Source organism: Mirounga angustirostris, unplaced genomic scaffold (genome assembly GCF_029215605.1).
Source record: "Mirounga angustirostris isolate CCGP_5_RB_7025 unplaced genomic scaffold, mMirAng1.0.hap1 SCAF_17, whole genome shotgun sequence".
Lineage (NCBI taxonomy): Eukaryota > Metazoa > Chordata > Mammalia > Carnivora > Phocidae > Mirounga > Mirounga angustirostris.
This window is the reverse complement of record NW_026991725.1, coordinates 14,454,127-14,471,714: the sequence shown is the minus strand read 5'-3', so window position 1 is coordinate 14,471,714 and position 17,588 is coordinate 14,454,127. Positions and strand designations below refer to the sequence as shown.

Sequence of the window (17,588 nt, the reverse complement as noted above, 5' to 3'; positions counted from 1 at the left end):
CTCAGATTAAATGAATAGACTCTTATCCAAAAATTCTTTTGCCATTTTTTCCAGATACATTCTTTTTGTCTGTTTATTTTTCTGAATAGCCAAGTCCTTCATTTCATCTAATTCTCCTTCCACTTCATTTATCCCGGTTTTAAAATATTGCCTAAAAAGTGATCATGAAGAACCACAAAATCATGTACGTAAAAATGCATGTTTGGAAGAGTTCTATAATTTGTTAAATTTTCTCATCTTTAAGTAGACAAAAATTTGAATTCATATAATACTTTGGTTCTATTCATATCACACAATTAAAATCTGAGGCTGGATGCTGAAGTAAATCATACTTAATAACATTGTAACCTATGCCCAAGAGCTACAGCAAGAAGTGCCCTTTTATAAAATGAATTTTAATCAATAAGGAACATAATTCTATGGAGTAAGACACTAGAATGCCACAGTAAAAAAGTACAGCCCTTTGGGCTCTATCTTCACCATGGGGAATGAGCAATTCTATGAAAAGCTATGGCCCTAGTCAGTTAATAAATTCAATACATAAAGAGTAGGCTATGAATTAATTATAGACAAAATTCACAACCTGAAAGCCTAAGAAACTGTGTCTGAAAAGCTTTGTGGGTCAATAAAAAAAATGTTAAATTAAAATTTTTTCAAAAATAAAATTATGTGTAGACAAGACCAAAGGAGGCAAGTTTCCACCTTGTGTCCATTTTGTAATGCAGTCCTCTCCATTTTGGGCTTAGCAATAGGGTGCTACACGTGGTATAAAGCCAGCCATAGCATTCAAGCTTGACCGAATTTTAAAAGTGACACAGTGATCAAATATGCTCTAAGGACATTCTAGAATTTCAGGGTGCTGCTGACCACTGTAACCTCCTCACAATTGTATGGTAACAGATGGTAACTAGACTTACTGTGGTGATCACTTTGTAATGCATACAATATCAAATTATTATGTTGTACACCTAAAACTAAATAATGTTGTAAACCAATTTTACCTCAATAAAAAAAATCAACCTCTTCGGTGTTCACTTTAAATTTAAACAGGATATAAAGTATGATCCTCATGTCAATTAAATACAAGTCCATACATATTTAATCTATCAAAAAATAGTGGCCAGAATACATCACTTGCAAAGAATGGCCTTATTAGGGGGATCTAAAAAGGCAGTGCAATAGCAGAGTTAAAAATAAGCAGATGATCTTCTAAAATGTGGAATTTCATGTTTCTTCTTTAGCAGAAATAAGGATTTGTTTTAGAATGCCAATAAGGCAATATCCTTAAAAGAGGAAACAAACAGAAAACTAAACAGCAGAAGCTCTTGTACGGTATTTGGTTTGAGAGACAAAAGAAGAAAGGCATAGTTCGAACAAATGGAAAGTGAAATATAATAAATTATCCTTACCTGCATTAATTTTCCTTCTGCTGGAGTTATTTCAGCAACACCAGCAAAAACACCTTCCAAAGTGAGATTCAGTTTTCCTGTGGGGTCCATTTTCAAGGGGATCACTCGGATAATAGCTTTCTGCTCTGCTGATCTTTCCGACTCCACCGCTGCTCCCAGTACCAGTCCTGTGCGTCCAAAGCCTGCCTGCAGGGTAGCCATCAGCAGCCAGGGCCAGAGGGCAGCCAGCTGCAGCTGGTGGCCACCACTCATGCTACCAGCTGCAGCAATGCACTTCGGCCATACATAGTGCTTCCACGAGCCAATTCCAAATGCAGCTTCTCAGATCCAGACAAATGGAGGAAAAGAGAATTGATGCTTCAGTTTCCGAAAGCCAAGTCGTAATTTTGGCCCTTCCTTTCTCTAAAGTATATTCCCAAGAACAGGTGGCATTCCTGATCTGTCAGGGCAGAGGGTGTTTTCAGCCCACTTCTGCTGCAGGTCTGTCATTTTCTCCCATCTTCACTGTGATTAGTAAAGATATCACCACTTCTCTTTGGAATTTCCAACTTTGCTTGAGGTGGAATGTCACATCCCGAATCTTTAGTATGTCAGTTCACTCGGTGCTGGTCTTCCATATGCATCAAGTTGCTGAACCATTAAACCCAATGTTAATGAACAAAACAAGGCAAAGTAAGTAATGAAAGCCATGCATCGAAGGTGAGAGTGAAAAACGCCAGCTCGGAAAATGAAGAGATGGTCCTTTTTAAGCCACAAAATTTGTCAATGGTAAAAGAATAAAGATCACAGGAAAAAAAGTGTTGTTGTTTTGTTTTGTTTTGTTTTTTAACGGAGGAGAGGGTACGATACTTCAGGCCACACCTTGAGAGACATCCAAAGATGCTACAACATGTATTCATAAAAGTTTCCACATTAAACTGTATTTTAGTGTAGCCAAAGTTCTAGGCCCATTGAATTTATAATACTTTTCATGAAGTTAAATATACTGTCATTTTTAATGTTCTACCTAGATTTGCCTATAAATTAGATGCTAATTTATGTCTTCACAAATTACAGGATAATCCTGAGTATCACCTCCTTTTCCAACTTTCAAAATTAGAAGAGTATTTGAGAAGGTTAGCTTTCCAATTATTTTTCCCAGTTAAACGATATTTCTATCTTTATTTTCCGTTCTCTCCTAGGGATTCCAGCTTTTATTCTCCTGCTTGAAAATGCCAAGCGCTTTGATTTCCCAGGAGATGCTTTTGGAAACTACTTTATTATCCAGATCTTATAATCTTTAATTTTCTACGTTCCTAAGTAAAACAAAGGACTATTCCTAACACATGTTCAAATTCCTTGAGGGGGTCGGGAATAAAAGGTAGGGGGAGTCGGGAGGTGATTAGTGTACAGGCTCTAAGTAGAACATCCTGAAAAAGTAAAAATAAGCCTAAATAGATCTGTGCTATTTCTAGGCACACTTGAGAACTTGGGTCTTTGTACAAACAAAATCTTAGTTCTAAGAGATTAAAATGTGCACCCCTAAGTAAACATAAATGCACTTCAACCACAAAGCCCGCCGTGTTCAGAGGTCAAGTTAAAAAAAATCTTATAAAGTCTTTGGAATAAGTGCTGAAAAGCCAAGCAATTGAACATGAACCTGTTATATAGATCCTTCTCTTTTGCTGAGGCAGAGGGAGAAAAATAAGAATTTCAAAAGAAATCTGCAAACCTGTTGCGCTGTCGGGCCCACCGGAATCCACGGGGGTGAAACAGATTCAATTATGCTTTTATAGGTCCTGCTCAAAAAAGGTTTCAACTGCTTAACCAAGTAGAGCTTTCTTCCACCTTCTTACTCTGCAACCAGACCAAGGGCCCCACACTGCAGGTAGGTGCCGAGAAATTCCGCAGCCTGAAAAAATAATCCATGCAGGTCAAAGGCAAACATTTACTCCAGGCTTAGAGCTACTGTTCCCAAGAACTCTAAAAAGCACTTATAGAGGATCCAAAATCATTTCTGAAATCTCCTAACAAAAGTTCTTTTTCTCCCCGAATAGCATATAAAATAATCAAATCTTGAGAGAGAAAAGGAGCAAAGTAGCAAATACACCAGCAACAATTCACTACCAGGAACACAGAAAATCCCAGAGGGAGAAAGCAGTATCTCTGAATCATGGATGGGCTTGGAAAGTTCGGAAAGATTCAAGTGCTTCCCTTCCAGAAAGACAATTCTGGATCAACTCCCTAGAGCAGGAAGCCTGTGGTTTGTAATTGGTGTTCTAGCTCTGACTCCCTCCCCTGGGACTGCAATCACGCTCTCTACCTGCTGACACAAAGTGAGGGTGGAGCAGCTAGAGGCAACCACCCCCCCTCCCCGCCCCGCCCCACCCCACCCCTCCTCCTGGCTGGCTGCTAGGGCCAGGGCTTCAGGGCGCGCACTTAACTGAGCCAGACACGTTCTTTTGCTCTCTCTCCTCTCTCAGCTCCTCTACTCCCTCTATTGAGCCACAGCCAAACTGCATCCAGTTCAATGCTCAATAACTTTCTCCGGGTAAGCAAGCTACCACACGTAAATCAAGTCCACTCAAACAGATATCTAAGCAGGTTCTGCACCCAAGAGAACATAAATGGTGGTATGAGGAAATAAAGAGAATAAAATAATGAAAACCCAGAACGTGAAAGAGCGGACACAAGATTTTACAAATATAATTTCAAAGGGGTTTCTGCTCTTTCCAGGTTTTAGTGTCTATAAACGGCACAATGCTAGAATAAAGTGATCCAGTGCTATAGTCCTTATTGCTGTCTCAGGTCTGCTACCCTGACAAGAACCCTGTCCATTTTACACATAGTTTTTCTTCAGCTTTTACTTATTTAAATTCAGCAGCTCTTTTCTAAACTGTGCCTGTATGGAGCTTTTAGATCAGGGTGATATCAGAAGTCTGGAACCTATTATTTTCTTCTCACATCTTTGGAGAGTGAAATAATACTATGGATCACACCTATGCCCTCAGTGTAAGATTGCAAGTAGTCTATGTCATAAATATAAGCAAAGGGGTAAAATATATACGCTTCATGAGAAGCATGTAAGGCAAAAAGAAAACCAATTCTTGGCTAGTTAACTACCACAATCATGAACTTTTTTAGTTACCTTGTCATTAGAATGCAAAAGTTTCTAATATATGTTTCTAAAATTTGAATTTTCAAATTTACCAGATTATATTTGACTGTGTCCAGACACTTTATTTACCTATTGCCAATAATCTCTCCAAACTGTATAAATGTACAACAATGTGAATGTGGTTAACACTATGGAAGTGTACACTTAAATTGTTTTTACACTTAAATTTTAGTTGTGGTAAGAAGCACAGAAGATTAAAAAATGTTTTAATTGTACAAATGAGAACATACAAATTGATCATCTGTAAAATGTGGATAACAATAATTGCATTGTAGGTTATAAAACAATGACACAATGCCTCCAGAGCAAAAAAGTATGAGTGCTTTCTCCACCTTGAGCATTTTTTCCCTAAAGAAGGTTTATGAGAGTAATTTTGACATTTTGGCCTAATAACTGACATAGAGCAGAGAAATAAGCTCTAAAATAAATTCTTAATTTAGCACGTTTTCTTTATTGGTTGGACCTTAAGAACACAATGCAACTATAACCTTTACAACTCTTTTCAAAAGAATTTTTAAAAATCTCTTATGGTTTTGTATTTTTAATTTTATATATATTGCATAATAGCATAGCATAAATAATGTAAAATATACATTACTACATATTTGATAGAGGCAAAAACATCTTTAAACAAAAAGTGACCTACCAATGGACTTTGCCTCACCTGTTCCTGCTTGAAACTTGCAAAGGAGTTAAGAGACCTAAACAAACCTAAGAGTTAATATACATACTTAGGTGAAAGAAGGAAAAAAAATATAGATGTGGTTGCCCTCTCTTGAGGAAACTGCAAGATCTAGGAATGATGATAATATGTTTCATGAACCTGGGTATCCCGTGAGATACTCAGTATCCACCCAAACAGCCCTATATAGTTTACTTCCCTGATATACTGTGTTTACTAGGTCACCAGAATTGACAAGCAAGAGATCTCCAGCTTATCCTGCAGGGGTTGATATATCACAACTCCCAAGGGATGTCATAAAGCTGTCATTTCTGTGGTAATGAAATGCCCATCTCACTGACGTCTACTCTACCTAATCCTACCCATGAGAGAGATCATCCTTCAGGGTCTATTTCCATATCTGGATTGACTAAAGCTACTGAAGACTATTCATCCTTTCCCAAAAAAAAAAACCAAAAAACCAGTTTCTATAAACATGTCCAAGAATTGTCCTTATCCCTAATGGCATTTTAAAGATTCAATCTCTGTTCAATCTCTCTTCAATTGCAAATGAAAAAAACAAAACAAAACAAAAAAACCTGACACTTTTTTAAAGTTAGATTCTTTAAAAAACAGAACACATTCTCCTTAAAATTTTGCTATTATTAATAATAGTCATGACAACTGAGGTTTCTATTGATCACCAATAAAACAGTAAAAACAAGCAAGACAAGTCCAGTTGAAACACTCACTTTATTGTTGACTGACTGAAATTTATCATGCTTAAGGTGCTGAAATACTGAGGTGCTAGTCAGAAACCTTGTTAGTATGTGTCAGGCCCTACTGGCTAATTCACACAAAGATTTTATTTTATCTTTTGCCATTTTTCCCAAGTCAGTGATGATAGCTTTAGTTGATAGGTAGCAGGCATGTGAGTGTAGCAGGAGATCCAGCTCCTTGGTCTGTTGTAGTCATATATAAAAAAGTTTGGAAAGCTGATAAAGGTATTTCATTAATTAAGCCTTAAAACCACTGAAACCAAATCTATGCCAAGGTTTCTGCTTGACACATTTCCTCAAAAGATATTATTTCTTTCAACATATACAAAGCTAAAAAGGCATATTAAGGGAAGGAATGTCACCTACACCGTTTATCAGCTTCTCAACGTGACAGAGAAAAGACAAAGTTCCTTCATTTGGAAATTGGGTCTCCTCTTCACATACTCTGCCAAAATACATAGTCTGGCCAAAAGATGGAGGAGTCTTGATAATTTGTTCATCTTTTAAACCTTGCTAATAAAGGTGAATAAATGCCCATCACATGGACATCAACCAGTCTAATCAGATGGACCAAACAAGTCACTTTTCAGAACCTACCTTCATACCTAAACTGAGTCACAGCACACCAATACAGAAATCATCCTTTTCCAAATAACTACTATCTCTGTAACATTTCTATGGTTTGACATCATTGTAAAGGCACAATGCGATTTAAGAAATGAACTGTTACACTCACAAAGAGTAGCATAGTATTTATGTCATATCACTAAGTGTCTTTTCTTTTTAATTAGTTTCATATTCTTAGGCTTTCCTTTTGTTCCTGCAATTCTTATTAGGACAACTGAAACAAAATCCAATAAGAAAGTTCTAGCCAGTTTAAAAGACTTTAAAATCAGAAAGTTTCTTGCTGTCATTGGATGAGCAAGTGAGGGATCAACCACAGAAAGTGGACACCCAAGATACCTCTCCTAAGAACCGGTCCCACAATCTTCCTATTTGAATTTAGAATCCTACAGAGGGGATAAAATAAAAATGTTATGGTCTATCCCATTATCCAAAATTCTCTCAGAAGCATAAAGCAGACATAAATTATTAAAAATGTCAGAGGTACAGCTTCCGTTAAATGACTACTAATCAAGTTTTTCCCAAAATTTGCACACAAGATCTCATATAGATGAGAATTTATACAGACTGAATATAAAAAGCTAAAGCAAGAAAACAGTGTTAAATCTCTTAATGTTTTTGTTCACACATTTTCCCCTTCAAAATAAATATCTTACACATGCATCCTTTATCCTTCTATCCTGAAATATTAATAAAAATATAAAGCTTTAAAACTTTTAAATCTACCAGCATTTATAAATATAATAAACAAATTACTTTTCTTTAGAAGACATTTAAATAAGTGATATGTAACAAAACCTTCTTACCATTTATGATAATGTATCATTAAAATTAAAGAAAGATATGAAAATAAAAGAATGCTCCCATTAATATAAAAGAATCAGGGGTTGTTAAATGTGATGGATGGTCCAAGTCCGGATGCCTTGCTTTTGAAACAGAATGCTGGGTTAGGAAGTAAGAGCATTTCCTGGTTAATCACTTAGAAAATTAGCTCTTTCTCAGAGTTTCTTCCCTGGAATTCCTGACCCCTTTAGACCTGTGATCTTGGTGACCTCACATGCCTTTGTTTCTCACACAATCTTCTCTAGAAGGATCACACTGTGACTTGAAACAGATAGACTGAACTCCCCCTGGAGTTGTGCTGACTACAGTTTGAGAGTGGCAAGACGGCAAATCAGCACACACACACACAGATTATTCTCCAGTACATAGATGCAGCAGTTTTTAGACGCTTTTTGACTGCAACAGAAGGCCAGGACTTTTCATTTGAAAGGGATCTGGGCAGCAAAGAGAAAAAAAGGGGGCGGCTGCTTGATGTTTAGTAGTTCGTCAAGGTAAATAGTCTGAACTGAACAGCTGTAGTAAATACCAAAGTCCCAATTCTCAATTAACAAAATTCTCAATTAACAAAACAAAAATACTTTTTTTTCCTTAACAGAACTGAAAAAATCCCAACAGTGTGTCATGTGCAAGGCTAGTCTGCCTCCAGCTACAGCTAGTGCACAATGTCACATTTGTCATCCGTTCCTCACTCTTTTAATTCTTCCTCCTTTGGAAAGTGCTCCTGCTTGCAGGCCACATCCACCAGCAGATGAAGATCTAGAAAGAAAGAAGGTTTGTTTACTCACTCTTAGCCTCTCAGACTGTGGAGTTCGATAGATAAGTCTTCAGACAAGAAGAACAAGTTGCTCATGTTTAAATGTAGAATTGGATCTAAAATTATATTCTCATCAGATTCTCAGTTTTCAGTCATTCCTGTACCTCTAAAGCGCACAGATGCAGCCCAGTTGTTAACCCAATGAGACCAGCAAAGTGTACAATTTATATCTTTTCAGTGATGTGGCTGAGCCTCTTTTCATTTCAACTGCCTTTTTTTTTTTTTTAAAGATTTTTATTTATTTATGTGACGGAGAGAGAGACAGAGAGGGAACACAAGCAGGGGGAGTGGGAGAGGGAGAAGCAGGCTTCCCACCGAGCAGAGAGCCCGATGCGGGACTCGATCCCAGGACCCCGGGATCATGACCTGAGCCGAAGGCAGACGCTTAACCGACTGAGCCACCCAGGCGCCCCTCAACTGCCTTTTATTAGAAGTGAAAAATTAAGGAAAAGTGTCAAGGGGATCAAAGTGAAATATACACATACAAATGAAAATTCATTTCTTTGATACAGTAACAAAGAGTGGGTGGAATATGAAAAATACGTGGGAATATGAAAAAGTCATGCCTTCAGAAATACAATGTTAGAATAAGTAATCACTATTTTTCCAAAGTTGACTGACTCCATAAAATTTCCACTTACTGACAACACAGCTGCTCTCTTGTAGAACACCTATCTGAACTGTTGTAAAAAAGAAACATACCCTTCACGGAAGTCAAGAGACAAACAGGGTTGGTTCACCAAGAATGTAAAGAACTAAGGGCACCTAGGTGGCGCAGTCGCTTAAGCATCTGCTCTAGGTTTCAGCTCAGGTTGTGATCTCTGGGTCTTGACCTCAGGGCCCCACCTCGGGCTCTGAGCTCAGTGCGGTCTGCTTGGGTTTCTCTCTCCCTCTCCCTTTGCCCCTCCCCACCTAAAATAAATAAATAAATCTTAAAAAAAAAAAAAAAAAAAAGGAAAGAACTAAAAAGTGAACCCTTAGCTCAGGTACTAGATTTTGTAATACAAAAATCTAGGATCATGTATAGAAGCAGGGCTAAAGGGCCTGAGTAACACAGGCAGAAGTAGAGATCATAATGTGGCTTTTAGATTCAAGCTAATTAGTTTACAACTTCTAGAGCAACATACATATTTCTGGTTTATAACTTCTAGACCAGGGAACGCTTATAGGTTTGTTTTGAAGTTTACAATTTTGCTGTAGTAGCACTTGGAATTAAACTAAACTATACAACACGAGTCCTTAATTTAATTCTAGATACAGACTTTTATCATTATATTTCTAGAACACAGCTTTTGTGGGATTGATCGACAGAGTGGGCAAGAGAGCTAATTCAATAAAATAATTCTAACATATTTGAGAAAATCCAGAAAGCATATGGAATAGTAACTAATTTTTGCCCTACTTTGTAAAAGGCAGGCCAGTCACTAGAGGCAGGTAAACTCATGTGGTAAACTACACTACAACCTATCCATAAAGAACAAGTGATTTGGGGCACCTGGATGGCTCAGTCGGTTAGGCGTCTGCCTTTGGCTCAGGTTATGATCCCAGAGTCCTGGGATCAAGCCGCCGCATCAGGCTCCCTGCTCAGCAGGGAGTCTGCTTGTCCCTCTCCCCCACTGCCTCCTGCTCAGGCTTTCACTCTCTCTCTCTCTCAAATAAATAAACAAAATCTTAAAAAAGAAGAGCAAGCGATTTATCCAGATGAGCATCCTATTTATCTTTACTTAAAATTCACTTCTTGTATATCCATGATCATAGCAGCATTACTCACAATGACTGAAAGATGGAAGCAATCCAAGTGTCCAAGGACAGATGAATGGATAAACAAAACGTGGTATATACATACAATGGAATATTAATTAGCCTTAAAAAATTTAGGAAATTCTGACACATGCTACAACATGGTTTAGCCTTGAAGATATCATGCTAATTGAAATAAGTCAGTCACAAAAAGACATATACTGCATAATTTCACTTATATGAGTACCCAGAGCAGTCAGATTTATAGAGACAGAAAGTGGCATGGTGGCTGCCACGGGCTGCAGGCTATTCTGGGAGTTACTATATAATGGACACAGTTTCAGTTTAGGACAATGAAAAAAGTTCTGGAGATGGATGGTGGTGATGGTAGTGCAACGATGTGAATGTACTTCATGCCACTAAACAGTACAAAATGGTTAACATGCTAAATTTTATGTTATATATATTTTACCACAAAACAGCGCTTTTTTACAGTCTATATAATAACAAAAAACAGTCTTATATTTATATAACATCTTTTTTTCAAGTAAAGTGCATTATTAGAAGGTCAATTAATCCTGAGGAGTAAATTGCTACCAGGAGTTAAGAACCTCTACTCTAAGCTTTATGGTTAATAAGTAAAGCCAGTGGTTTCTCAACCTCATTGCACATTGCAATCACCTGGGGATCTTTTAAAAACTACTGATGCCTAGGGTTCCTACCGCCAACATTCTGATTCAGTTGGTGTGGAGTGCTACCTAGGCATCAGGATCTCTAAAAGCTGACCAAAAGATGCAGGAATAACACCTAATTATGAACATTCTCTAAACACCTCAGCTCCATATCAGAAGAAGGACAGGCCCTATGGTAATAGAACATATTACAGGTAAAGGCTAGAAAAGCCACTACAGATTTCATATGGTGAGGCAAACTGAAGAATAGCAGCGATAAACCCTCTTTTTTTTTTTTTTTTCCGGTGAACAAATGTCATTGATTTCATGCTTATTAAGACTTTATCACATTGATAGGTTCAAATCATGGACAAGAACGTATGACAGACAGGCTTGTTTAAAAAGGCAATAGCCAGTATGGCTCTATAACAGCCTCAGAATGAGTTATGTAAAGGAGTGTGCACAACAAACCCTCTTAACCTTAATGACTGGGCTTTAAATTAGCATTTGGCATGTAGCTTCTAATAATGAGCATCTAAACATAGTAATTTTATTAAAGTGAGCTTCCTTCATTAACAAAGCTGCCGGTCAGGGAGTTAAGAGTATAGAGACCAATAAAAATACAAAAAGACATAGACTAGCCTGGTGCTACTCGAGGTTTATATGACTTCATTTAGAAGAGAAGCTTGCATACCCATTTGAGAAGGTAAGTATTTGGGGATTACAGTAGCTCAATTGGTTTGAGAGCTGAAAGGCCTTGAGGGACAAGAGCATTGCATCTACTTGTTTGGGAATGTTAATTCCTACTGAGAGCACCCTCTAGGGCTTGGGGATTATTATCTTAATGAAGTCTCATCCATAATCCAACAGCTACAAAATGGGAAGTCCTTTCTTAATTTTTTTTAAGATTTTATTTATTTTTATTATTATTATTTTTTAAATTTTACTTAATTTTTTGACAGAGAGAGACACAGCGAGAGAGGGAACACAAGCAGGGGGAAAGGGAGAAGCAGGCCTTCCACGGAGCAGGGAGCCCGATGCGGGGCTTGATCCCAGGATCCTGGGATCATGACCCGAGCCGAAGGCAGACGCTTAACGACTGAGCCACCCAGGCGCCCCAAGATTTTATTTTATTTTATTTTTTTGAGAGAAAGCACAGAGGGAGAGTGTGATGGAGAAGCAGGCTCCCCGTTGAGCCAAGAGCCCCATGCGGGGACTCATCCCAGGACCCTGGGATCATGACCTGAGCCAAAGGCAGACGGACTGAGCCACCCATGCGCCCCGGGAAGTCCTTTCTTTAGGAAGGAATAGAACTTTGCTTGTAAACATTCACTTTCCCTTAACCAGAAAGTAAATATCCCATCAAAACAGGAGTGAGTATAGATTTTACCATAAGATTAATCTTTGGGTATATCCAGTTTAGGGTGTTATCATTACAGAATTTGGAGGAGCATGACTGAATCTAACTTTCTTTACCTCTTGGTAATTTTGATCCAAAATGTATTTCCTTAAGTTAACATGTGCTCAAAAAGCCTACACACAGCATGGCAATGACTGTGATTGACAATCTCCTTCTAACAAAACACACATCTATTAAAATCAATACAATCTCTATACTTAATCAACTTGAAGTCTCTTATTTGAAAAAAATTCAAAGAAAGCTTGAAGTGTGAGAAGATGCCCCTAGTTAAGCAGGGCAGACACATTTTCAAAATAATTCAGTAACAGAAGGGCACTGAGAGGTTCTGGAATATAGGATGCCCCTGTTCAATGGGATATTGAGCAACATAATGATATTCCAACAGTTAATGTTAGAATCATAGTATTTCAGAATTTGGAGGCAAAGGAGTCTTTAGAGGTTATTTCACGAAATTTCTTTATTTTTATCATAAATAATGTATTGTGAAAGTTGAAACCCTATTGAGGGGAGATACTCCTAATGTTAGTGACAGTTGAAATTTAAGTGATACTTTAGGAATTTTACATTTGGTTCCTATCATTACTACTATAATCTTGGAGTTTAGTATCAAAATAAAAAGCATTTGGTCATCTATAAGAACTAAACTAAACACTAGTCGATTATGAGCCCTCCTCAGAAATACCTCCTTACTCTCTTAAAGGCTTCTCTGGTCATCAAGGATCAGAAGCTAAGAACAACGACTTTCTAAACAGGGTGCAAAAGACTGTTTATCTCCCCGAAATTCATAGGTTGAAACCTAACCCCAATGTGATGGTGTTAGAAAGTGGGAACTTCGGGAGGTCATTAGGTCATGAGAGTGGAACTTTAGGAATGATATTAGTGCCCCTGTAAAAGAGATCCCAGAGAGCTCCCTCATCCCTTCTGCTGTGTGAGAGACAGCAAGAAGATCGCCATCTATGAACCAGAAAGCAGGCTCTCACCAGACACTAAATTTACTGTGCCTTAATCTTGTGTTTCCAGCCTCCAGAACTGTGAGAAAATTTTTTTGTTTATAAGCTAGCCACTCTATAGTGTTTCTGTTACAGCAACCTAAACAGAATAAGACACAGAGTGTCTGTACTTTTTCTGTAAAGAGCCAGATAGTAAATATCCTAGGTTTTGTGGCCCATATGGCCTCAATTACAACTGCTCAGCTCTGCTATTATAGTGTGAAAGCAGTCACAGACAATACAGACAATGAATGGGTGTGGCTCTGTGTTCCAATTAAACTTTATTTATTATAGACACTGAAATTGGAATTTCTATCATTTTTATGTGACATGAAATATTCTTCTTTTGATTTTTCTCCAGCCATTTAAAATGTAAAAACCATGCTTAGCTTGCAGGCCATATAAAAACAGGCAGTGTGCTAGATTTGGTTCACAGGCCATAGTTTACTAACTTGTTGCACTCACGGGGCTATAATTGAGAGAGATTTAATCAAAACAGAAGATTTCATCAAATAGAATATTGTTATAATAGTTGTAAAAAAATTATCTATAATAATACAAACGGCCAACAAGCATATGAAGAGATGTTCAACATCACTAATCATTAGGGAAATGCAATCAAAACCACAATGAGATTAACAGTTCACACTGACTAGGATGGCTATAACAATAATAAAAAGTGGAAAATAACAAGTGTTAATGAGGATATGGAAAAACGGGAATCCTTGTATGTTGCTGTAGGGAATGCAAAATGGCGCCGCTGTCATGGAAAATAGTTTGGCCAATAGTTAAACACAGAATTACCATATGACCCAGTAATTCCACTCCTAGGTATATACCCAAAAGATGTGTAAACAGGTACTCAAATACATGTACACATGTGTTCACAGCAACACTATTCAAAATAGCCAAAAGGTAGAAACAGCCCAAATGTCCATCAGCAGATGAATGGATAAATGAATTGTGGTATATACATATGATGTAATATTATTTCACCATAAAAAGAAAGTTCTGATACAAATGCTACAGTGTGGATGAACCTTGAAAACATTATGCTAAGTGAAATAAGCCAGACAGAAAAGGTCACATATTGCATGATTTCATTTATATGAAATATCACAGAAGAGGTAAATCCATAGAGACAGAACACAGATCGTGGCTGCCAAAGGCATGGGGGAAGAGGTGATGGAAATAACTGCTTAAGGAATATGGGGTTTTCTTTTACAGTGCTGACAATGTTTGGGAACCAGAAAGAGGTAAAGGTTGCACAATATTGTGAATATACTCAATACCAATGAACTTTAAAATGGTTAATTTTATGTTTTGTGAATTTTATCTAAAAATGTATATTTTCCTGTTAATTTGAAATGACCAGACAAAAAGACAGGGAAAAGAAAATGGCTACAAAAAGTAAAATTCATAACAAAACATACCTCAGTTTTAAATGTCAGAGCATGATAACAAGGTATGAAATGGCTTCTTAGAAAGAATGCACAATTCTTGGTTCCAGAAGAATAGAAGTGTAGAGGACACTACTCGTGTGTCCCTATCGTACCCAGCATGGTACCAAGCCCCAGGCAGTTAGTTGTTCAGTAAGTACTTGTTGAAGGAAACCTAAAGGGTGGTTTGACTCCTCATATGTTTAAAACTTATCTTTTTGGTGGCTAATTAAAAGACTGCTCAGAGAGACAGAAAGTAGAATAGTGGTTTCCAGTGGCTGGGGGATGAGGAGGAATAAGGAGTTATTGTTTAATGAGTACAGAGTTTCAGTTTTGCAAAATGAAAAGAGTCCTGGAGATGGATGGTGGTGATGGAGGCAGCACAGTGTGAATGTGCTTAATGCCACTGAACTATACACTTAAAAATGGTTAAGATGGTAAACTGTAGGTTATGTACATTTTGCCACAATTTGTTTTTAAAAGATTGCTTTTTTCCAAGGATTTTTTTTTAAAGTAGATGGGTAAGAGTGGGGAAAAAAGCAATTCATTTGCTCAACAAACACTTTGAGTGCCACAGCTAACCTCTAGGTGTTGAGGATACAGTAATGAACAAAACAAACTCCTTGCCCTCATGGAACTAACCATCAAGAGGGGAGAAAATTAATAAATAGAAGATGTCAAGTAGTGAGAAATACTATAAAAGAAAAACAAAAGGGATAAAGAATAGAGACTGAGGTAGGTAGGGCAGGACATGGGTTGCTGTTTCAGATAGCACGGTCAGGAAGATTTCTATGATGAGCTGGCATTTGAGTAGAGAACTGAATGAAATAAAGGAGAAGCCATGCAAATATCTGGGTGAAGCACATTTCAGGCACAAAGAACAGGAGGTGTCGGGGCACCTGGGTGGCTCAGTCGTTAAGCGTCTGCCTTCGACTCGGGTCATGATCCCAGGGTCCTGGGATCAAGTCCCGCATCGGGCTCTGCTCCACAGGAAGCCTGCTTCTCCCTCTCCCACCCACCCTACTTGTGTTCCCTCTCTCGCTGTCTCTCTCTCTCTGTCAAATAAATAAATAAAATCTTTTAAAAAACAAACAACAGCAAGTGTGAAGGCAAGAATGTGTTGGTGTGTTCAAAGACTAGTGAAGAGACAGCTGTGGCTGGAATAAACAAAGGAACCAAGGTGGTAGAAAATGAAGTCAGAGCAGTTGCCAGGAACCAAATCATTCAGCATCTTGCAGACCATAGTAAGGATTTTTAGATTTCATTCTAAATGTGATGGAAAGCCATTGGAAAAATTTAAACAGGGAATAATTAACGTTTTAAAAGGATGACTCTACTGTGTGAAGAAAAGGCTTTAGGGGCCAAAAATGGAGCAGGAAGACTGGTTAAGAAGCTACTGCAGTCATCTAGGCAAGAGATGGTAGTGCTCGGACCATGGTGATAGCATGCAAGGGTGATGAGAAATGGTCAGATTCTGGATCTACACTGATCTCAAGCTGACAAAATTTTGCTGATGGGTTGGATGTGAGAGAATAGAGTCAAGATTTTTGGCTGACTAGAGGTGACTAGAACTACTATTTCCTAAAGTAAGTAAAACTGGGGAAAGGATGGAATATACTAAGTTTAGAACATCTATGGGACATCCAAACAAAGATGTAGCATAGGCAATAAGGTATGCAGGTCTGGAGTTCAGAGAAGATTGAGACTTAAGATATAAATTTAGGAGTCATCACTATAAAGATGATAATAAAAGCAATGAGACTGGTTGGGATTACCCAGGAAGTGAAAGAGAAGAAAAGAGGTCCAAGAATTGAGCTCTGGGACTCATCAATAATTAGAAGTCAGGAAAGATAAAGAAGATTCAGTAAAAGAAGTGGAGTGGCCAGTGAAGGTGAAGGAAAACCAGGAACAGGTGATATTGCAGAAGCCAAGCAAAGAAAGTACTTCAGGAAGGGTAAAGTGGTCTGTTCAAATGCCACTGAGGTCCAGTAAAATGGGGACTGAGAACCTGGCAACATGGCAGTCAATGGAAACCTTGACAAGAGCAGTTTTAGCAAAGTAACAGGAATGAAAACCCAAATGAGGAAAGGATATGCTTTCAAGGAGCTTTTCTCTATGGGAAACACAAAAATGGAGTAATAGCTGGATGGAGATATAAATGAAGGAAAGGAAAGAATTTCTTTTATCATAGAACCTATGATGGCATGTTTGTATGCTGATGGGAATTATCTTACATAAAAGGTAAAAAGTAATTATTGAAGAGTACAGGGGGATAACTGTAAGTGCTAAGTCCATAAGTACATGGGATTCTATACACAAATGGAGGGATGGGCCTTATTCCATGGTAATAAGAGGAAAGGCAGACTGTAGGGTTATAACTGGAGGTAGACTAATAGATTTGTTGGTGGGAAAATATGAAAGTTCTCTTGTCGCGGCTTCTATTTTCTCAGTAAGAATCAAGGTTACAGCTGAGAATGAAAAGAGGAGAGTGTTGGAAGTTGGAGCAGAGAAGATATGGTAGAGTGGCTTTGGAAAATGGGGAGTATACTAAGGAAATAGTATAGGATGCTGGCAACACTGGGAACCCACATGAATTTAAAGTGACACCAGTCATTTGAAAAGTATTTAACAGTAATAAACATAATAATATATATTATGAAAATTATAATTATTGCTAAAATTCCATTGCTACCATGTACTGACTACTATGTACCAGGCACTATACCAGGCTGGTTATATGTTTTATATTATTATTATCTTCATTTGATAGATGAAGAAACTGAGGCTCAGTAAAGCAAACATGTCCAAGATTCCCATGGTAAATGCTCCCAGATTTTAATTTAGAATTTTTATTTAGGAGAGCCCACTGGCTCAGTCGGTTAAAGGTCTGCCTTTGGCTTAGGTCATGATCCCAGGGTCCTGGGATGGAGCCCCACATTGGACTCCCTGCTCAGCAGGGAGTCTGCTTCTCCCTTTCCCTCTGCCCTGCTCTCTCTCTCTCTCTCAAAATAAATAAAATTAAAAAAAAATTTTAAAGAATTT

The 17,588-nt window shown here is 37.9% G+C and overlaps 2 protein-coding genes across 3 annotated transcripts in view; both read right to left on the bottom strand.

Annotated features, from left to right (window-relative positions):
- RNF43 (ring finger protein 43) overlaps positions 1 to 1,671 on the bottom strand; it is a 62,951-nt gene extending 61,280 nt beyond the window's left edge. For both annotated transcript variants that reach the window (XR_010408748.1, XM_045889243.3), the window contains exon 1: positions 1,410 to 1,671. Coding sequence is in view for 1 of the 2 variants with exons in the window: in XM_045889243.3 (XP_045745199.2) it covers positions 1,410 to 1,661 (252 nt within the window). In the remaining variant the exon portion in view is untranslated. The remainder of the gene's footprint in view (positions 1 to 1,409) is intronic.
- Positions 1,672 to 5,965: 4,294 nt separating this feature from the next.
- Positions 5,966 to 17,588, bottom strand: part of HSF5 (heat shock transcription factor 5) — a 46,184-nt gene continuing 34,561 nt past the window's right edge. The window contains exon 6 of the mRNA XM_045889244.3: positions 5,966 to 8,229. Within this exon, the coding sequence (XP_045745200.2) occupies positions 8,159 to 8,229 (71 nt within the window). The 3' untranslated portion in view covers positions 5,966 to 8,158. The remainder of the gene's footprint in view (positions 8,230 to 17,588) is intronic.